The 21,130-nt window shown below is 54.2% G+C and overlaps 2 protein-coding genes across 2 annotated transcripts in view; both read left to right on the top strand.

Annotated features, from left to right (window-relative positions):
* The window catches only part of PRPF6 (pre-mRNA processing factor 6), a 28,027-nt gene extending 17,286 nt beyond the window's left edge, over positions 1–10,741 (top strand). The window contains exons 16-21 of the mRNA XM_055722467.1: positions 1,076–1,252; positions 2,142–2,275; positions 2,783–2,874; positions 4,895–5,009; positions 7,050–7,176; positions 7,990–10,741. Coding sequence (XP_055578442.1) covers positions 1,076–1,252; positions 2,142–2,275; positions 2,783–2,874; positions 4,895–5,009; positions 7,050–7,176; positions 7,990–8,142 — 798 coding nt within the window. The 3' untranslated portion in view covers positions 8,143–10,741. The remainder of the gene's footprint in view (positions 1–1,075; positions 1,253–2,141; positions 2,276–2,782; positions 2,875–4,894; positions 5,010–7,049; positions 7,177–7,989) is intronic.
* A 690-nt stretch (positions 10,742–11,431) lies between these two features.
* On the top strand, positions 11,432–19,589 carry C10H20orf204 (chromosome 10 C20orf204 homolog). The gene is made up of 5 exons (XM_055723027.1): positions 11,432–11,659; positions 14,721–14,855; positions 15,101–15,163; positions 15,269–15,421; positions 16,310–19,589. Exons 1-5 carry the CDS (start codon positions 11,459–11,461, stop codon positions 16,463–16,465), a joined length of 708 nt encoding a protein of 235 aa, XP_055579002.1. The 5' UTR covers positions 11,432–11,458; the 3' UTR covers positions 16,466–19,589.
* Positions 19,590–21,130: the final 1,541 nt, after the last annotated feature.

Genomic DNA, 21,130 nt, shown 5'->3' with positions numbered 1-21,130 from the left:
ACAAAATCACGGCATGATGGGAAAAAAAAGGCTAGGATCAAGTGAAGGGTTTCAGTTTTTATGACACAAATGGCAAAAGTCAGGAAATTCCCAGTTTACAGCTGTTTGTATAATGTTCATGTTGCATAAAAGCATGTCTTGGAAAAAAGAGAGAAAATACTTTCGCAGAAGACTCACTTAGGGTTGCTGTGCTAAAGAGAGCTCTGGTTGAGTTTGTTGTTTAAAGTTACACTCTTTGTGTTTATCTCTAGAGTTACATCTGGTATGATAAACTTTGCTGATTTTCAGCTGTTTGTACTGAACCATTTTTAACTTGTCCAAGCCAAAGAAAAACTGGTTTGGTCTCCATCCCCTGTCATGTCCATTCCCTGCCCTGCCTCCCCCTGCCAATTTGTGCTTCATCATAGATCTTTTAAACTGTCCTCTTCATCTTGCGTCAGTCAGGCAGCTTCTCTCCAGCTGGCAGCTGGGGCTCCAGCTCTGGTCTCAGACTTCGTGGCTCCCTGGCGAAGTCATGGAGGGGGAGAATTTGGGAACGGGGAGGATGGGGATCAGAGAGTAGTGAAACAACCTTCAGTCTATAATTTATATCTCGTAGCTGTCATTCCCATCTGTAGCCAAAAGAAAGGCATGTGGGGGCAGAAAAGTGTGTGTACCGGTTTGTAATTAGCAGGACAGCAGCTGCGACTGGAAGCCATAGGTAAGAACAGGTGGTCTTGGTAGCTTGGATCTAAGGAGGTCAGGTTGTACTGATGAAACAGGCTCAAATTTGTTAATTGGTTCTGCTCTTAAAGCTATGCTCTTTGTACAGATGATATAGAAATGTCAACTCTATGCTAATTGATAAAATATAGGTTGATCATGCTGTTCCAGCTTCTTTAATATTTGCATTTACCTTTCTCATTGTTATCTGTTTCCACTGTTACTTAACCCTGGTATTTATATATTATTTTTTTTACAATTTTATTTCAAACTGTAGCTAATCAATAACATTCTAATGTATGAAAGTGGGAACCCACCGTGTTGATGGGCTTTCAATGGCTGTTAGTGTTAAACAGCTCTGGTTTGTTCTTAGGTCTTCATGAAGTCTGTGAAGTTAGAGTGGGTGCTTGGGAACATTGCTGCAGCCCAGGAGCTTTGTGAGGAAGCCCTGAAGCACTATGAGGACTTCCCCAAACTGTGGATGATGAAAGGACAAATTGAAGAACAAAAAGAGCTGGTAGAGAAAGCACGGGAGGCTTATAATCAAGGGGTAAGTTGTATGTTATTGCAAGTTTGCTTTGTGCTTCTGGCATGGAGAGATGTCTCTCTTCGAATCAAAATGGGGAGGGCTGTGTCCTAAACTAACCGAAGAAATTATTTCTGTCCTCTGTCATCGGTTAAAACAATAAGTAAACGAAAAAAATTAGGACCTTGAAATAAGATTTTTTTTTTTTTTTACCCAGTATCTATGTGCAAAATTCACTTTCTTGCTTGCTTGAGTTTGCTGTATGCTTGACTCCTCACTGGTAGGAAAAAAAAGGCATTTCACAATAATCCTCTCAGACCTGTAAAGACTAAAAGCAGAACTCTTGAGAGAAAAGCCTCTGAACGAGCTTTTAGATACACACTGTAAAAGGAGATGGTCTACAGAGCACTCGTGTCTCTTTTAAATGGTAATTGGTGTCCTTGGGTAGGAATGGTTCTGAAAGTCGTCAGCCATGAAGGTAATGTGGAAGCAGGTTTCTGCCAGTGTCCTATCCTAATGACTTCCCGGCCTTCAAAGGCAGTGTGTTCCCTGAGCACTCTGTTGCTGTAGTTTGGGTGTGTCTAAGAGCTTTCCATCTCCAGATGAAACACAGATTTTAGGTGTATTATTAAAGGAGATGTATTCTTTCTCTTGCTACTGGCATAGCTCAGTCATAGTTGATGTACTCAGCTGTTCTGGATAGAGGGGAAACTTGACTCTGGTACTGTTCTGTGCTGTAAGACTAACCAGAAATTTGAGCAATGTAATCAACTTTGTCTCTCTTTTTCTAAGCTCTCCAGGAGGATGCAGGGAGGGAAGTTCTCTTCTGTAGGTGTTACGTAGATTTGGAAAAATAAAAATAAAAATCTTGTATCACCATAGTCCTTTTTTTTTTTTTTTTTTTCCCAAACAGTTGAAGAAGTGCCCCCATTCCATACCCCTGTGGCTTTTGCTCTCCAGGCTGGAGGAGAAAGTTGGACAGTTGACTAGAGCAAGAGCCATCTTGGAAAAGTCTCGCCTCAAGAATCCAAAGAATCCAGATCTCTGGTGAGTTGTGTGGAGATGAACTGAATTTGGGCTACAAAGCCCATGCATTCTTCAGGCCAGCTATTTTACATCATCTTCAGCCATTCGAACCTGGAACTTATGACCATGCCTATCCTAGAGTTTCTTCTAGACTAACAACTTCTTCTGAATACCAGAAATGCTTTGGTGATCCTGGCTAGTATGTAGCTACTCTAAGGAGCTGGGGACTTGTTTCTTTACTGACAGTTGTAGTGCACACAGTATGAAAACCCAAGGATTCTTCATCTCTGTTATAGTCCCTTCTCAGATTGTTTTTGATATAGAATAAAAGAGAATATATATAGAAAATTACAGAGTAAAGGTCATGTTTATTTTCAGATGGAGAAGATTGACATGTCAGTTACCTACAGGTATTCAGAATATGAGCAGATGTTTGCAATTTCTAGTGACCTTCATGTGACCTGCTGTTTGTTCCTGCCTAGTGAGTATGTTGTTATAAATATCATCACTGAGTTTCTTCCTTAACAGGTTGGAGTCTGTGCGACTGGAGTACAGAGCTGGGCTAAAGAATATTGCAAATACTTTGATGGCCAAGGCATTGCAAGAGTGCCCCAATTCAGGTGAGCTGGATCTCATTTCCATCTTAAACATGGTTGTTTTGCCTAGCTGATAAAGCGCTATCTTTTTCCAAGATGTCCTTTCTAGCCATGTCTTAAAATACTGAGTTTTGGGGAGGTGTCAGTCATTGTTCTGCAAACGTTGTTGAGGATCTTTGTGAATATTCCCAGTTGCTTTGTGCTGTCTCACACCAGAGAGGTCACAGGTTGGTGCTCGTTCCATTTTGCTGCAGTACCCGCTATATTATTGGGTCTGTGGTCCGCAGTTTATTCCCAGGTTTCCTGGGAAAGCATCTTGGATGCAGGTGGCTTTTTGCTGAAACTGGTAGAAGTCTGCTAAGGTTTCAAATTGAAGAAAGACTCTTGAGTGTTTGTAGTTAGGAAGTTCAGTGGGAAAAGAGTGGGTATTTCCCTGTCTCACTGGAGTACAGCTGGCTATAGGAGACTTCTTGTTGGTTTGCCTACGCTGGTTGCACTGCTAACTGTGTGCTAAATAACCTGTGCTGGCAGCAAAATTCAGTTATGGTCATGTGATTAGGGGATCATGTACCATAAATATGTAGTCCTGGGTTTTGAGTATTTAAACTCATTTAAGAAAAGGCTGATAAATCTTATAATAGGCTGATAGGTCAGTTGGTTCTAACCAGCAGTGGAAACATTTCCCTCTTGGGATGGGAGGAGAAAGTGCATAATGCTTCCCTATTTTTTGACGGAATTGCAGGAAGACAATTATTTAAATGTGTTGACATCTTTGGAGAGGTGTCACATAACTACAAAACTTAGTGGTCTGCTGCAGGGCAAGCCTTTCTAGCTCGCCTTCAGGGTAGGTTTTGAAAGGTGTTCAGTTGGTGGCTGCTTTAAGTCCCTGTGAAGTAATTGGAAATAAGTGACTTTTATGACATGATAAACTCATTGCAAGCTGCTCACCATGTGAGTGGGTCAACAAAGCAATACCACCCAAGTCCTACTTTGTTTTGTGAATGACCTAATGCTTAATGAGTGTTTGCCACCACAGGCTTTTTTACAGAATCTTCCTGTTGCTATGGAAATGGGCAGCAGGATCTCAGTTTTTGTTTAAATAAAAACGCTTCCAACTCTATCTTAAAGCTCTACAAACCAGAATAAAAGCCTGCAGAAATTAGCTTATTGGACACCTATGGTCATGTAAACTAGAGACTTGAGTCCATTGATTGCTGAATTGATTCCTGCTTGCTTATGACTGATGTAGACAGGCAGCATGAAGAGTAAAACTGAAATGTAGTGGTGGTTGTGTCCTCAGCAGGCCTGAAAATGTGGTTTGACCCTATATATAAAGAGCAAGAAGAGGAGAGTTCTGCTCCAATCTGTCGCTGCAGTCATCAACGCTTGTGTATATTCCTGTGGGGCAGTTTATAGGAAGTGAGAGCACTTTGATAGAGTCCTGGCAGACACGAGTTTTCAGGCTTTACTTTGAAGTGATCAGCAGGTGTGGCTGGCTGACATGAGAAACAGAAGATTTCATGCTCCCCTGAGCATATTTCCTTCCTTGCTTTCAGCGGTGAAAGGAGCTGGGGATTAAACCTGGCTTTCCTGGACCTATGTTGTCCTTGATCGTATGTGTGGAGAGCCAGCATCAATAAGACTGGTGCTCTCTGGCACCCTCGAAACTGCTTCCAGATGGTGTACTCTGCATCTTCTGGGACTTCTGCCACTGCAGTTTTGCCATTCAGACAAATGGTTATCTTTCATTTTTGAAAGGCTGATTTGCCCTCCCTTGTTCAATTGCTTGCAGTGGGTTAGCGCACAGCAGTGTGGGGAGCACTGAAGCTGCAGGAGGGTTATGGTACAGAGGCGTTCAGAACTGAAGGTCCAGCATGTAGCTAAAAATTCAGAGCACTGAATGAGTTATCCATGCAGAAAGAATGATCTGGGATGAGGCTGGGATACCGGTGACCACCAGGGTGGGGGCAGTAGCACTGCTTGTGTTGGGGAGGGTTAATCTCAGAAAAAACGCTAAACAATCTTCCTGCTTGACTTGATGAAGGAATCCTGTGGTCAGAAGCAATTTTCCTTGAAGCGCGACCGCAACGAAAGACCAAGAGTGTGGACGCTCTCAAGAAGTGTGAACATGACCCACATGTCCTGTTGGCTGTGGCCAAGTGAGTTCCTGCGCTTGATGGAGTAATAATACCCATTTCTCTGTGTGGCTGCATCCATGGTGAAACACTGCGCTCAAGCACGACCATGTGATTCTGGCTGCAGCAGCTCTAATAAGCCCCAAAGCAAGTAACAGCTCTCAAGCTGTCTCCTAGTAACTGTGCAAATATCTCGCTTGATTCAAAGCAGGGGATGTCAACCTGCCCTCAGGCTGTTCTGGTGGGTCTGGGACTGCAGCACAGACAATACATTCACACAGAGTTCCTTTCCAGGGCTGGGTATTGGCACTCAAATGGCTGGCTTTCTGTCCCTTGAAAGGGTTTTTGGTGTGCTTTCAGGTGAACCAGGCTTATTTAAGATTTTTAGGATGTTTTAAGTATATGTAAAAATAAGGACAATTTTGGCTGATTATTTTTCAGTTTTTATGTGGCTGTGTATTCTTCATCTTTTCTCTCTGTCCTAGATTCTATCAGATTTTTTTTTAATCCTGAGCTAGATTCTGTGCTGTCATGTTCTTCTCCCCTCCTGAATTTCTATTATGTCAGTTTTCTTCAATTGTGGCCCTTCCTGGAATGCAGACTACCACTCATACTGTAGTTTGCTTCCCTGAAATGCAAAGATAATCTACTAGGAATTGTTGTCTTGTCTAGATCAAGTTGTGAGGCTTCCAGTGATGAAAAACTGCTGTTAGAATTGACTTACACCACATCCTTCCTGATCTGATGTGCGAACAGCTCTACAGCAGTCATGATTGGAACAAACTTACTTTTCTTCCTTTGTGAATACCAGAAGTGGTTAATGCAGGAGGCATTTTGCCTGAACAGTTGCCCAATTCTTTCACAACTCTTTTTTTTTTATAAGCCAAAGAAAACTGTAGGATACACTCCAGTGACTGCAACACTGGGTTCTGCCAGATAATGACAGCTGACTTGTTCAGCATTAGCAGCAAGTGAGAAAAATGTTAACTTTTGCTTGATGGGAACTGCTTCCAGGCCCCTTCTGGTGCAGCCTCAGAGAATTTAGCAGCTAATCCCAACACAAACAGCTTCCACCTCCCATCATGACTTGCATGTAGGTACAGTAATACCATCGTGTCACACATCTGTGAAAAACTTTTGTTAAATATGTTGCTGAAAATGGCCACTACTTGCAGGTGTTAAGCCTCTGCTATCATTGTTCGCGCTCTTTTAAATCACAGTTTATTTAACACGGAACAATCAAGAGTATTATAGGGCTTAAAAACAATCACATAAGCTGTATAATTTTATGACTGGCTAAGCTCTTTATGAGGGATGGCTGTCTGATCTGATAAAGACCTTACTAGCTCAAATGAACTCTTTACTGCAAAGGAGTGAAACCAAGAGTCTATTGACTCAGCTGGTTAATTACTGGGGAGAGATTTCAGAATTCGTGAGTACCTTTATGAAATGGCAGCAGCCAGGCTGGGTGCCAGGATGAGATTTGAGTGTGGAAGCTTACGTGCTCACCTTTCCTCGTAAAGTGGAGCTGACAAGCTAGGTCTGCTCCCCTAAACTGTGCTTTGTGGATGTGAACGCGTGTCTGCACACAACTGTGGCTCTAGGAACCTGCATGCCATTTTCACCTTTTCAAAGTTATTTAGTTGTTAGAGGCTAAAATCAACTTGAAATAATAAACGGGAGGAGGAGGAGATGAGGGCATATGATCCTGTCTCTTCAGACACCAAATCTGCAACAGCAAAATTAAGCAATTGAGTTAGCAGAGATTGGGCTCAGAGAGTAATATTTCCCCTCTCAGGGTTGTCCGTGTCTTCTTGGCACCAAGTTCACCTGCTTCACTAGGGGAGAGTGAAGAGGAGGTGGTGGATGGTCTTTTTGGTCCTCTTGGATCTCTTTCCTTCCCAGGGGAAGGTCAGTCAGCAGGTGCCCACAAAAGCTGTGCTGTTTCCTCCTTGGGAGAGCAAAGAATTGAGATATCTGTAGAGCCTCTAAGTTGGGAGTGCTTGCAGGTTGGCACGTTCCTCTAAAAAGAGACTGTTGACTCACTTTTGCTTTTCTCAACAGGCTGTTCTGGAGTGAGCGTAAAATAACCAAGGCCAGAGAATGGTTCCACCGAACAGTGAAAATAGATTCAGACCTGGGGGATGCCTGGGCTTTCTTCTACAAATTTGAGCTCCAGCATGGCACAGAGGTGAGTGCGTCCCTGGGAGCAGGGAGCTGGGGAAGGCAGCAGGGATCTCTGGCTGGTGTTGGGTACCTGGTCCTGGGGATGGCTGCGGTGCTGGGCTGGGCACGCTGCTGCTGCTGCCTGTGTGGCTCAGATGAGGCTATGGCTGTCGTGCCTGGTCATGAGTGAGCACGAGCAGGCCTGTGTGGTGGCTCTTTCAAGGCTCTGTCGTTAGCCGATCTGTCTTTCAGGCTGCTTTGCTGTCCACAGTTATGCTAGTTTGTGCAAAAATCTGTGAAACCTTTCTTCTGTAAAATACAAGCTTTCTTGTAGGTGACTTTCTTGTAACTGCTGCGCTGGGTTTGTGTAACTAGTGCTGTTTCTTCACAAGTGTCAAGCACAGGTTGCACGTGAACACAGCCAGAGGAACAGTCTGTTCTAATCCCTTATGGCAGTTTTTTACTGCCTGATATTATTGAAATAATGGGAGTGTTTACCTTCTGATTGCAGAGAGACCTCTCACTTGACTGATCTCCTGCAGGTGGTAAAGCAAAGGAAGCTTCTCTGCAGTTCCTCTGGTGTAGTCAAAACTTGCCTGACTGTAATTTGGCCAGTTTGTTCAGCAAGGCAGGAGAGCTGCTGCCTCTGAATTTTGACTCAGGCTTCTGTACTGCCTTTAAAAAACAAACAAAAACCCAACAAACCAAACCAAAACACCCACCAGAAGCTTTGGAAGAGTGTTTTGAATTGGCGAGGGAATTGTTAAAATTTTGGCTCTGTGCTGGAACAAACCAGGGTGTTAAGAGACTTGCAAACTGTCGTTTCTCTTCCTTATAGGAACAACAAGAAGAGGTGAGGAAGCGCTGTGAGAACGCCGAACCTCGCCACGGAGAGCTCTGGTGTGATGTCTCCAAGGACATAGAGAATTGGCAGAAAAAGATCGGAGAGATTCTTGTGCTTGTGGCAGCCAAGCTTAAAAATACCTTCTAGAGTGTGCTGGTTTCAGCTGCGTTAATCATCTCTGTAGGACTTGTCTGCTTACCTGCTTTTGGTGCGTTCGCCCTTATGGTGGTACAGATTTTGGAGGACAGGAGGTCGGTGGTGGTATGAAAGATCTTCCAAAAAGAAAAGCCACTTCCTTCTGTTCCCAGCGATAGTGCTCTTGGCTCACACAACGCGGTCATCGGCTTCTGCAACACCTCTGAACGTTGTTGCTGGTGTCATGTAGGAGAGACGAGCGGTCTTGTGGGGCTCCACTGGCGTTTTGATGCCTGAATCCCCCCTGTAAATACAAGCTTTAATTAGTGCTTGTATGAATTCTGGTATCTGGCAGTGCCTCTGGTTTCTTCCCTAGCATGTGTTCCCGTCCTGTCCCCGTTTGTGCAGTTTCTGTCATGTTTGGCCCGTCTGGTGCTGGTTCCTTGTCAGCAGATCTCGTTTGTTGCTGTTTGAGCTCACTGAACATCCTTGAAGGAGACGAGTGGAGTTCTGTTGGGGGAAGACAAGCAGCCCAGGGGAAGGACTGGGCTGTGCTGGCCCCTCTTGTTTTTTTTCCCTCCCCCCCCCCCCTTTTTTTTTTACCCCCTTCTTTTTTTTAAGTTTTTTGCCACAAGCCTGGTTTAGCTTGGTCTTCTGGCAGGCTGCAACACAACTCAGAAGTATTCCTCAAACCTGAGCAGATGGAGCATTTTGTGAAATTCAAGAGCATATTTTTAGAAACTTCTTCCTTGATTTTTTTAGATGTATATAGTATAACCTTATTCTTTTAGGTGTCTGATTTCACTAAAGGCAGTGGTATTTTGAAGTAAGGCAAAATCCTGCGGTCCCTGAAGGCCCTTTTGAAGGAACAACATTTATTTAGAGTCATCGAGAGACTGCACACTTTTATGGTGGCAACTGCTTTCAGTTGGGATGTTTGGGATGATGCTTTTCAAGCACAGGTGGAAAAAGCAAATTAGTGAGAGGAAAAGCTCTGTGTTTGGGACCCTTTGTAAACTGTCTTCAATTTTCTACACTTGTGATCTGTATTATTTTGACCTCCAAAAACTTGACTTTCTTGTGATTATTGAATGAAACTTAATGTCTTATGTGTTAGAATATAGCAAAAGTATCCAGGTCTGTGTGTGTGCGTTATCTCATGTATTTAGTTGGAGGTCAAAACCTCTTATCACTTTTTTGGACATTAGTATGTATAAAATACAGCTTGGGGGTTTTTTTTCTGTTTCCTTATGTTCTCTTTTAATGTGGTCTTGCCCTTTGACTCTGGGAAGAGTGGGTCTGATAGCAGAAACCTTTGAACTTATCAGGCTCCCACCACTGTAGGGGCATATCTGCCAGTGGTGCTTACACCAGGCTGTGCTACAGCCTTTTGCCAAAAAGAATGAGAAGCCATGTCTCTTAACATCAAAGTAGCAACGGTTGGTCTTGAAGCAAAAGCCTGTTTTTCTCTCCGTTTATAACGGAAACTCTTGTGCTTTCTCTTGGAATAGTTGGTGAAAGCATGTGAAGCTGCATTTGCATTAAGGAGGGTGTAGATCACGGATGTCCCGTGGAATTGTAGTTTCCCAAAGGTGAGTGAGAGATGTTGGGAGTTGAGAGACTCAGGGATTTCATGCGGCACCCTTCCTGTATGTGGGCTGATGCAAGGGGGAAGGGAGTTCAGGGAGCAGAATGGACACATTGCTGTTGTGAAAAGGAGAGGGTAGATGTGGGAGGGGAACGTGGCTGGACAGGGATTTCAAGACTGAGCCAGAAACTACGGGAGAAATGAAATGTCGAAAAATAGTTTTCAATGCATGCTGTTCTTCAGCTTCTCACGTGGCTTTTACTCTTCCTCCATAAGGTGATCTGTGTAAGTGCTCAGACATGGGAGCTGTGTCCCACTTCTCTGGGAAGGGAACAAGGCTTTTCAGTTGCTGTGGCCCTTCCTAGCACAGCAGTGTGCTTGGGAGAGCTGGGTGCCAGTGGCGCGTGAATTCCTCTGCCCTGCAGTGCTCTCCTTTGGTGGCTGCGGAGTTGAGGTGGGGAGGGACGGCTGGAACCGCAGTGGCATGGCTGTTCTCACTGGAGAAATTCCCAGCTTGTGCTTGGAGCATCTCCCTTGCGCCAGATACTGTGTGTGCACCCACCGACTGGGATCCGTGTGCTTCCCCTGCCCCTTGCTTGGGTGGCGGCACCACATCCCTTAGGGGTTTGTTGGGAAAGGCTACCCAAGAGCCCTGGGATTGAGAAAATGCATGGGAAGGACTTGCTGGAGTTGCTCCTCGTGGGTGGTGAGAGGAAGAGGTTGGTTCCAGCGCTGCACGCCGGGATGTGCTGGGAGCTCTGCTGGGTGCTGCACTGCATCCTTGCAGCTCTGAGCTCCTTTTGCCACCAGCTTTTTTGTACCTGCAGCTTCCCCTTCCCCTGGCCAGGGTGGTGGTTATGTCCCTGGGGTTTGGGATTTTTTATTTTATTATTTTCTTTAGGTAAAAGGGCTCATCAATCTTGGAGCCTTTTAATGTTTGTAGATGTCTTCGTGTTTTTTAAATGGATTATGGCACCTACGAATTTTAACTATATATGGAGCTCAATAAACAAGTTATATGGGTCCTGTCTGCAGCGGTATGTTGTTGTGTACACCGCCGTTCCCACTTCACGTGGAAGAACATTCTTGCCCATTCTTGCCAAGCAGAAGCCTGATTATTCAACCATTTCTCTTACTAAACCACATGCCCTCCACTCCTCAGTGGAGCCTTGTTGCTGTCAGTTCATTTTTTCCCATTTTATCCTATACAAAAGCAAGTGAACTTGAGTCAGGGCAGTTTTCCGTGCCTGGGCTGGCGTGCTGATGCTGACGTGCCCGTTCAAAACTCGGAGGGGAAGCTGGAAGCGCGGGGACAGCATGCGCGTAGGTATTGCAGGGGTCTCGCTCTGGATGGTCACTTCTGCTACGCGCGCTGTGCAGTTGTTCGGGCTGATGGGCCACTGACGGCGAACCCAGAAATGGCATTGCGCCTGCCGGCAGGAGGGGAAACCGGGGGTGCTGGGCACGGCTGTGGGGCGCAGGAGGCAGCCCGGCTGGGGGTGCTGGGCACGGCTGTGGGGCACGAAGGGCTGCCCCAGCCCAGCTCTGTGGTGGGGACACATGTCGCTTTGGGTCCCTGGGGGGTGAGAGCGGGGCGGCGCGGTCCCTGTGCGCCCCCCCGGCGCCCCTCGGGGCTGGGTCCCCCTCCTGCCCCGGCCCTGCGGCCACCGCTCGCCCGCAGCGGGGCCCCCTCCCGCTCGCCGGGGGGTCACCGCCGGGGCCGCGGGCGGGCGGGGGGCGATGCAGGGCAGCGCTCCCCCGGGGGGGCCGGGGCTGGGCCGCCGGCGATGTGCCCGGGCCCGGCCCGTCCCCTCCCACCGTGGAGCCAAGTTCAAACCGCGAGCCCCGGCGGAGCGGACGCGGCGCAGCGCCGGGCCGGGTCCCCGGGAGCCGCCGCAGGGTCCGCACCGGCGGCCCCCCCCGCGCCCGCGGGGCTCCATGGTGAGTGCGCGGGGGTCGCCGCCCCTTCCCCACACGAGGCTGGCGAGGCGGGGGGCGGCCCGGGACGCCCCGCCGCACGGCCCCGGGGGTGGGGGGCGCTGGCCCGGAGCCCCCCGTACTGCTGGGGTGGGGTCGGCTCGGTGCGGGGGGGGGTGGGCGGGACTCGCAGCAGTCGGGAAGGGGCTTGGGATCCATGGGGACGAGGCTTGGTTCTCTGGCATGGGGCTTAGGGCGGCCGGTCCGCCGGGAAAGGGGCTCAGACTGGTGGGAATGGGGCTGGGCCGAGTCAGGATGGGGCTGGGGTCCGGTTGGCGGTGGGATGGAGCTGGAAGATGCTGGGGAAGGGGCTACGGTCCAGCTGGGATCTGGCTGCTGTGGCTGGGATGGGGCTTGGACCCGGCTGGTCCCCCAGGGGAGGATGGAGGGTCCATCCCTGCCCGGGTCTGTGGCAGGTGCTGGGGCTCAGGGTGGTGGCAGGGTCCTGTTGGGTAGGAGGGTGTTTGGGACTGGGTCCATCTGGCTGGAAGGACCTGGGAACCCCAGCAGGGTGCCCGGGCAGGCGGCCGGCCGTTGCCCCTGGCTGCCTGGGTGGCTGGGGCTAGCAGGAGTGCCACCGGGAGCTGCTCTGTCAATAATGGTGATTTCCCTTATCTCCTCGTATTTGCTGGAGGATTAGAGCCGAGGAAGAGATTAGCTTCCCTGCCAGGCTGTGGCCGTCCTGCGCCCATGCTCCCTGGCTGCTCCTTCCCTGCCAGCCTTCCCCTGGGAAGTGACATGCCAGCCCGGGAGCTGGGAGCAAGGGCAGCAGAAGGAATAACCCTAAAGCAGCCGCTCAACTTCTTTTCCGCCTCCCTGAGGGTGGGAAGCAATGGCGGGGACCGGGATTTGCCAGCTTCATCTTTCCCTGCATCCCTCTCTTGTCACCGCTGCTTCCCCGCTCTCCGGGGGTGCTGGGAGCACCCAGTGCCCTCCCTGAGCCCCCGGCCCGGGGGGCTCACTGAGCTGCTCTGACCGCAGGCTGCGCTTCCTCCCGTGCTAAGGACTGAGAGTCCAGTGCCAGGCTCGGCTGCCTGGAAGTGCTGGAAATGGTGTGCTTTCTCCTGGAATTTGGTCCCGGTTGTTTAATAAGCCACTTGAGGGAAGTCCTTCCCAGTTTAATGGTAAAATCGCATGGCCTTGTCTTCCCGGTGGAGGAGGCTTCCTGAAAGCAACCCTTAGACTTTGCACAGGGTGTCCTCCTAGAAGCAGCGCTCTCCTTGGGTGTCCCTGAGGATTATACCCTCGGCTGGTTGCTGAATCACCTCCAGGGTGAGATCTCTCTGCGGGTTTGCAGAAAGCAAAGCCAGCAGCGCGGGGAGGTTCTTCCCTGCCCTTCCTGGCCCCCAGACGGGGCCCAGTGCAGCTCTGCTGGAAGGCGTGCGGCGATTAACGAAGCTGAAGAGACCAATGGGATTTTTACTGATTACACATGGATTTGCTCATCTCCTCGCACGCTCTTCTGCTCCAAGGTGACGCCTGCGTCCATGGGTTCCCAGACTTGCGGCGTGTTGGGTTTCACTTCGTGTTAAACCCCCATCACTCCTGCTGAGCTGCAGGAACCGGTGGGGAAAGGTTTCCTCCCCCTTTTGTAGCCAGGACTAGTCCATCACCGAGTGGGGAGCATGGAGTGGGTGCAGGTTTTACAAACAAAGCCTCCAGCTTCCCACTGAAGGGCAGGATGGATGGCATCTGCCTGGGCTTGGACTTCAGCAAGGAAACTTCTTCCTTCTGGCTTCTCTGAGTGAAAGGCCAAGCCTGAGAGCCAGGTGCGGCTGGGCTGGCAGTGGACCTGCCGAGGTGCGAGCTGTGGCTTGGGGCAGGCAGATGCTGGCAGCAGGCAGAGCTGCCGGCCTCTTCCTCGCTCGCGCTTTGGCCGCAGCACAGGGGTTGCATATTTGGAAGGAGCTGAGCCGCTTTCTGCCTGCCCAGACCTGACACCCAGGGTGGTTGCGGGGGATTTTGGGGGCATTTCCTGCAAAAAGGAGGTGATACAAAGTGCCCCAGTGCCAGGATGGGGCCCCAGCACTGTGCCAGTGCTCAGCGACGCGGAGACGTGGAGAGCTGTCGGGCTCCTTTCCTGGCAGATGCTGTGCATGGATCGGGCTTCCCGTCCGCACCCTGCTGCTGTGGGACTGCTCAAATATCCCAGTCCCGATCACTTGAGGCTGTGCTGGCTTTTCTTCAAAGCCTCCAGACTCATCCCTCGGAGGGTCCGGCCGCCCCCTCCCCGTACTCCCCCGCCAGCTCAGATGTCAGCACTTGGGTTTCCCCGGCTCAGGGCTGCCGGGAAGGCTTGGAGCCGGGAGGCTCGGAGGCAGCTGGGACGCGCTGGCGAGAGCAGGAGCTTGTGCTGCTTCTGTCTGGTTCTTGGGTGAGGGTGCCTGAGCCCGGGATGAGCGGGGGCTGCGTGGGAGCTGGAAAAATGCCGCAGGACTGATGTGGGGTTTGTGGCGGTGCGGAGAGCATCCTTCCAAGGGTGCCCCAAGCCCTTTGTGCTGAGGGTGGAGGTTGGCTGGTGTGGAGCCAGATGGCTCCCTGCTTCCGTCTCCCCAGCTCCCTGCCTCCAGCTCCCCAGCTCCCTGCCTCCAGCTCCTCACCAGAGAGCTGGGCACATCCCTTTCTGCTCCCTTTGGGTTTTGGTGGTTGAGGGTCTGGCCTTGAAATGCCACAAGGTGGGGAGCTACTGGGGACCCTGTTGGGGCAGAAAGCTTGGGGACAGACCCTATAGGCCTGCAAAGGTCCCAGTACATATCTGTGCCAGGTACTTAGCTGCTGGCACTGGGGAGAGCTCAGCATGCGCCATGGGCAGTGCTGCCCGGGCTGGGCTCCAGCTGGGGCAGTTTCTCAAGGGCTTTGCCCAGCTGGGAGGGTGTCCTCTGGGGGAGATGGCTGAGCTCCTCCTGCACATGCTGTGTCTTCAGGTACAGGGGACAGTTCTGATGGGGGCTTGTGGCAAGGGGCTGAAGGCAGATCCCAGAGCATCCCTTCATCCCCGGCTGATACTGAGCCTTTCATTGTGCAGATTTTCCCCCGGGTGCTTTCCTGCACTGTTCTGCTCCTCCTGCTCGTCGCCGTGCTGAGTAGAGGCAAAAGGTGCAGCATCGCCAAAATCCTCCGGCAGTACCGTGCTGTCATCTTCCACGAGATCCAGAACCTGGTGAGCAGGGAGGGGGGGTGTGTTTGCCCAGGGCCCCAGCCCTCAACCTCAGCGGATGCTACTGAGCTGGATGCAGCCCTGCTGTGGGGTCTGGGTGGGGAGGGGTGAGCCTGGAAGCTTAATATGGTCCTGGCCACTTTGCTGGCATTACTGGGGAGAGTACTGTGTTTAAGCAGGGGATCCCTGCCCAATGTAGGAGGCACTGAGGCTTTGGGATGCTTGATCTTCTTCCTTTATTGCTCCAGAAAAACCTGAGCGGGTCGGCAGACAGGAGTGGAAGGGCTGGGCCAGCTTGTCGTTCGGACAAGGTGAGCACCAAGGGACCCAGGGCTGGGGTGTCATGTGGGCTGAGACCCTGGAGAGCCATCGAGCCCCCTTCCCTCCCTGGGGCCGTGTCTTTCCCTCCTCTCCAGGACCAGAAGATCCTGCTGTCCATCTACAACATCAGCATGTCTCTGCGGGAGGTGGCGGCCGGCAGCCTGCGTGGCCCCGAGGAGCTGGCAGTGCGGAAAGTGGCCAGAAACACCGACTTCGTGCTCAGGGAGAACTGCAGGAAAATCAGCAAGGTGGGAGCCCTGCCCCTTCCCAGGCACCCCAGTGGCTCCCAGTTCCCCACCATGTGGGCTGCGGGCAGAGCCTGCCCTGTTGCTCTCCTGGCTGTCCATGAGGAGTCTCCAGGCTCTTCCTGCAGCATCCCAGGTGTCTGTGGCTGGGGGATGCTGATAGCACATCCCGGGGAGCTTTAAACTGGCTGGGGAGGGAAGTCTGGCTGTGGCAGCATGGAACAGGCTGGTGGGGTTTTACCACCAACTCCCAAGCAATGCCATGGCTGATGGGAACGAAGAGCCTTGTCCTGGCGGGATGTGCACCTGGTGGGTGGGCTCATCCAGTCCTGCCCTCCCTCCTGGGTACTTGTAGGCAGGAACTGGGATTTCTCCCCAGAGGGCTGCTCTGGGCTCCCCAGCATCCCGGGGCTTTGCTGGGGAAACCCCAGCCGGGAGGATCCCTGTGGCAGCTCAGCAACTCATTAACCGGTGGGGAAAGCCCCTGGCATGGAAGCACCGGCTCCCCGGATCTGCCTGGCTCTGGCGTGGTGCTGGGGTGGTCCTGCCCACCACTGCTAGGGACCCCAGCCGGAGCCAGCCCTGTCTGGGGGTTGCTGGTGTGGGTAGGGGTGCTGCTGGCCTGGAAAGCTGCCTGCAGACCCAAGCTGGCCACATGCCCTGGCCGTGGATGTGCTGGGGGGTGCATGCTGCCAGCTTGTGTGGGGACGGACAGCTCTGGGGAACCCTGGGGACCCGAGAGCACATCCTTGCCATGGCCACAGGCAGTTCAGCCACCCCAGCCTGCAGCTTTGCCCACGCAGACCCCACAGGTTGTGGCTTTTGTCCCCCTGCCTAATACCTGTGTGATGGTGAGAGGGTATTTCTGGTCCCTCGTCATGCCAACTGCAGAGCCCACCGCGCATCCCGGCACAGCCCCGGCGCAGGGGACCTGGTGGCAGGAGGAAGCAGCTGCGGGAGATTGGGAGGAAGGCAGAGAGGCTGGTGACCTGCTGGGAGAAGCTCTATGCCCTGCACGCACCCCACCGTGCCGCCCGGGACTCGTAGGGACACCCTTGCCACGTGCCAGAGAGACACAGTGCTCCAGCACCATGGCTGCTGGAGTCTTGTTTGGAAACCTGGGGTAAATTCAACCCTGAAGGCAGCAAGAGGTGCTACCCGTGGATGCCCAAGTTGAATTCGTCCTCCTGTTTCAAGTGGTACCTGGGCACCGGCTCCATCTCATGTGGTGGGGGCTGGCAGGTTGTTTTGCCATGGGATGGCTGTGGTGGGAAGCTGGAACACCAGAAATGTGGGGCAGAAGAGGGGGAAGTGCTGAAAAAAGGAGGCGAGGTGCTGGATTTCTGTGATGCTCCTGGCCCTGCATCACCTGCTGCTTTCTGGGGGACAGCGATTGCTTTTTGGGGCAGAAAGAGGACGTGTGGAGCCGTGGCTCTGAGGGCTCTGCTGGAAGCGGGAGCATTGCGCATCCACAAGGCTCTGAGGGTGGCCACGCTGCGGAGAGGGACACTTGTCCCTGTTGGACTGCCGGGACATGCAGAGCAGCCGGGCACCTGTGGCGGATGGGGAAGCCAGGGTGCATTGCTGGGCGCCCAGGGAAGTCTGGGGAACGCTGGTGCCTGCAGAGAAACAGCAAAACCCCAGGCAGCTGTGGGGGCTCAAGGACCAGGGCTCAGCTTCTGGGACAGGCAGCACCATGGAGGGACCTGGCTGCTTGGCACTACGGGTGCCCTGGCACCCCCCAGTGCGCTGAGCCCAGAGGGATGAGGGGTTCCGTGAGCTGAGGTGCATCCTCCCTTGTCACCATGCTCTGCCAGCACCCCAGCTGGGGTCCCTGCTCCCCTGTTGGGTGACAAAGAGTCTCTGGGAAGCTAGAAATAAAACCTCTCCTTCCCTGGAAGCCCTTTGGGTGCTTTAGCTGGTGACCCAGGGGCTTTCGTGCTGTGGATGGGGCTGGCATGGTGCAGGGTCTGGGCACGGTGCAGGGTCCGGGCACGGTGCAGGGTCCGGGCACGGTGCAGGGTCCGGGCACAGTGCAGGATCCGGACAGGGTGCAGGGTCCGGGCACGGTGCAGGATCCGGACAGAGTGCAGGGTCCGGGCACGGTGCAGGGTCCGGGCACGGTGCAGGGTCCGGGCACAGTGCAGGATCCGGACAGGGTGCAGGGTCCGGGCGTGGTGCAGGGTCTGGACAGGGTGCAGGGTCCGGGTGCGGTGCAGGGTCTGGACAGGGTGCAGGATGTGGACAGGGTGCAGGGGCTGTGCAAGCCCAGGAAGGAGCACGCAGCAGCAATGGGCACCACAACATCCTGCCCCTGCCCAGCGCACCTGCATCCCAGGCCCACGGGGCCCCATCCTGCACACTTCTACTGGTGCATGGGCGGTGGAGGACAAGGCTCTGCTACAGGAGCTGCTTTTCTGGGGGGCCATTCCCCCTCCCCAAGCCGTGGGCAGGGCTGGGGCAGCGGCTGGGGGGTGGCCTCGTGTTGCCCCTGCCTTAGTTTCCCCAGCCCCTCCGCACCCGGGCAGACGCTGTCCCAGCCGTGAGTGGGGCGGTGAGTGGGGCCAGCCCCGGCTGCGTGGCTGTGGGGACAGCGGAGGAGGACACGAGATGGCAGCAGTGGGCTGTGCGCGCTGAGCGGCGCCGGACGGCTGCCCACGGCTGGGGGTCCCCACGGTCAAGGCCAGGCGGCCACCTGGACCACAGCCACGCCAGCATCCCCGGGGCCCGTGCCCACTGGGGTCTCGGCCACCATCACCGGGCCAGTCCGGGCTGCAGCTGGTGGGGAGCAGTGGGTGCTGCCAATGAGTGTGACCCCCACCCCACCTTGATGGGGGGCACCTTTCCTTGGGGGCTTCTCTGGGAGTTCAAGCAGCTGGCTGGGGTGGGGGGCTGCGGGAAGGGGTGGGCAGGGAATTCTCAGGGGTCCTTGCCCACCCCCGGCCTCTGAGACCTGGGCTGGAAGGAGCTGGGAGGGGGGCTGCATTGCCAGGGGTGGGGAGGAGAGGGCCCACCCCAGGGCCCCCAGGGTTTGGCAGGGTTTGGCAGGGCCCCATGTTTGATGGGGCAGGACAGGGACCCTGGTTTGGGAGTGAGAGCAGGGGGGCGCAGGCTGGGGGTGCTGCTCCTGTTGGCTCCCTCCATGGCCTGTGGGTGACTGGCAGGATGAGGCCCCTGGAGATGCCGGCTGCGTGGCATGGGGCAGGCTGGCACCGGGGTCCCGCTGGGGAGCCACGGTTCGGCACAGCCCGATGCCAGAGGCCGCCTGGAGCTGCATCTGCTGCCATGCTCCTCCCTGGCCAGTCCCACCATGCCTGGGCTCTTTCTCCCAGCTCCATCCTCCTCCTCAGGAACAAGCACTGCCTTCTTTTCCTCCTGCCCTTTCTGCTGCCTCCACGGGGGGGTTGCACTGATTCAGCTTCAGGTTTTCTTTCTTATTCCATGCTTCATCCCAACCACCGTCCCCAAATGTAACAACACCCCCTGCATCCCTCCAGCATCCCGAAATAGCCCTATTGATGCTTGATATCCCGTGGATGGGGCTGGGGTCCCCGTGGGATGCAGTGGCTCGTGCAACAGTGCGAGCGGGACGGTGACTTGGGACAGGGTGACTTGGTGGCTTGGGACAGGGTGACTCGCTGCCTTTTTCTGTGTCAAGGCTGGAGCAAAGTCCTCTCCTCTCCACCAGCTCATCAGCACCGTCCCAGATAAAACAGCAATAACCAGCCCCGTTCGTTACCCTTTCCTCACAGGCAGCAACAGCCACCGAGCCAGGAAATCACCGTGTGCTGCCTGCGACCCCCCCAGCATCTCCCCCCAGCTGCCTCTGCAGGCCAGGCAATAGGGGAGGTTGTGCCCGGTGCTGCCGGTTCAGCACCCGAGCGGCGGTGGGAGGCACATGCTGGCGGTCCTGGGGGTGCACTGGCACTGGCACACTCGGCAGGAGCTTGCTGTGAGCACCGGCTGCGGGGAGGGGGGAGAGGGAGCCCGGTGCAGCGGTAGGAATGAGTGCATGGAAAGGAAGGAAAGAGTGAAGGAAGAGGCAAAAGGGAGGGAGGGGAAAAGCGAGGTCGAAGCGATGGTGGAATCACAGCAAAAACAGCCGGAAAAAGGAAACGGGCCCTGAAAAGTCAAATAAAAATAGCAGCGAGGCGAACCCAAGTGTGCAGCACATGGGAGTGAGCGCATTTCCTTCGAGGGCAGCACCGCACGCTCCCGGCTGCTCCGGGGGGGCCGCTCTGATGTGGCTCCAGCAGCCGCTGCCGCTGTGGGCCCCCCCCGTGCTGTGCCAGCCGCTTGGCAGCCGGTCGGCACCCTGCCACCCCCCACCTCGCCCGCGGGCCCCGCGCCTTGCGCAAGCCCGCCCGGACGGGGAGCGAGGCAGTTGCGGGGATGCGGTGCGTGCGCTTGGGCACACTACAAGGCAGGACATGGCACACGTGCAAAGGCCGCACACACGTGTGTTAAAGCACAAGGGGATGCATGGGGTGGGGGGCTGGCTCGCTGTACCCGTGCCCCTGCGTTGTGCCATGTGCTGCCGGCTGATCGCCTCGCCAGATGCATCCGAGCGCTGTGCAAACAGTGCAATCACAGCTTCCTCCCCTTGCTGCTTGTTTTGCAATCACGGCAGGGTCCCGCTGGGAGACGGGGGTTGGTGGAGGGTGCTGGGGACAGGGATGGGGACAAGGATGAGGACTGGTACTCCTTATGAGGATCAGCGTGCTGCATGCCAACCCAGCTGCGGGCTGAGCTCAGAGGCAGCGGCAGACCCCAGCGTGCTGGGGGACCGTGCTGGGGGACGGTGCCGAGGTACCGCGCCAGAGGATGGTGGCTGCCGTATTTCTGCAGAGCTGGTGCTGGAGGTACATTTCGCCCCTTTGCACCATCACTGTCCCACTGAAATACGCTGCCTCAGAGCCAGCACCATCCCGGGGTGTCTGAGCCTCCCTGCCCAGTGTCGGGGGGGCCCTTGCCCACGTAAGCCCCCTGCTTCTGTCCTCATGCCCCTTGCAAGTGGGGCTGGGGGTCCGTCCCCTGGCAGCCCTGGTGCTGGGGGCACTGGCACACGCAGGCTGTGTCTGATGAAGCAGAGCAGCGTTTTGTTCTCTCCCATCTCCCTGCAGCGTTGTAAAGCTGTTGAAAGCCCAGATTTACGGTGTGATAAACGCTAGGGGCTCTGCTGAATATTTTACTGCTCCATCCTTTGGAGAGTGGCTGGTTTGGAGGAGCGGGGAGAACCGGGCGCGGGTCGGCACACCCAGCGGCATCGCTGCCTGGCTCCAGCTGTAAGACAGCGGGTGCCAGGGGATGGGGACGGCTGGGAGCGGGGCTGCATGGAGCCATGCCACAGCCCAGGTGGGTCCTGGCACCCTCGGCTGTGGGATACTGGGTGCCTGAGCCCCTCCGGGCAGCGGGAAAGTGCTGATGCCCCATCATTTCCCGGGCCCGTTGCTGGTTTTGGAGGCATCTGCTGAGCAGATTTGTGCCACGGCGCGGTGGGGTGCCCGTGCCAGGACATGCCAGCCGAGAGGCAGGGTGCGCCCAGGCCCAGCTGCGGGTGCCCTCCCTCCCTGCGGCCCCATCGCCCACTCTCCTGCTGGGTGCCGCAGGCTGCTCAGCGGGAGTCTGCGTCCTCGCTGGGAAGGGCTGGGGGATGCTGGAAAGCAGCTCTGCCCTGCTCCACCGCCACCTCCGCCAGCAAGAGGTTTGCAG

This window comes from Falco cherrug, chromosome 10 (assembly GCF_023634085.1).
Source record: "Falco cherrug isolate bFalChe1 chromosome 10, bFalChe1.pri, whole genome shotgun sequence".
In the NCBI taxonomy this organism is placed as follows: domain Eukaryota; kingdom Metazoa; phylum Chordata; class Aves; order Falconiformes; family Falconidae; genus Falco; species Falco cherrug.
Note: the sequence above shows the minus strand (reverse complement) of the source record. Positions and strands in the feature narration are given on the sequence as shown.

Bases quoted from the DNA above. Each gene is read 5' to 3' on its own strand.
- C10H20orf204 (XM_055723027.1), top strand. From the start codon at position 11,459: ATGCAGGGCAGCGCTCCCCCGGGGGGGCCGGGGCTGGGCCGCCGGCGA. The intron at 11,660-14,720 runs GTGAGTGCGCGG...TTCATTGTGCAG, and splicing joins CGCGCCCGCGGGGCTCCATG to ATTTTCCCCCGGGTGCTTTC. The intron at 15,164-15,268 runs GTGAGCACCAAG...CCTCCTCTCCAG, and splicing joins CAGCTTGTCGTTCGGACAAG to GACCAGAAGATCCTGCTGTC.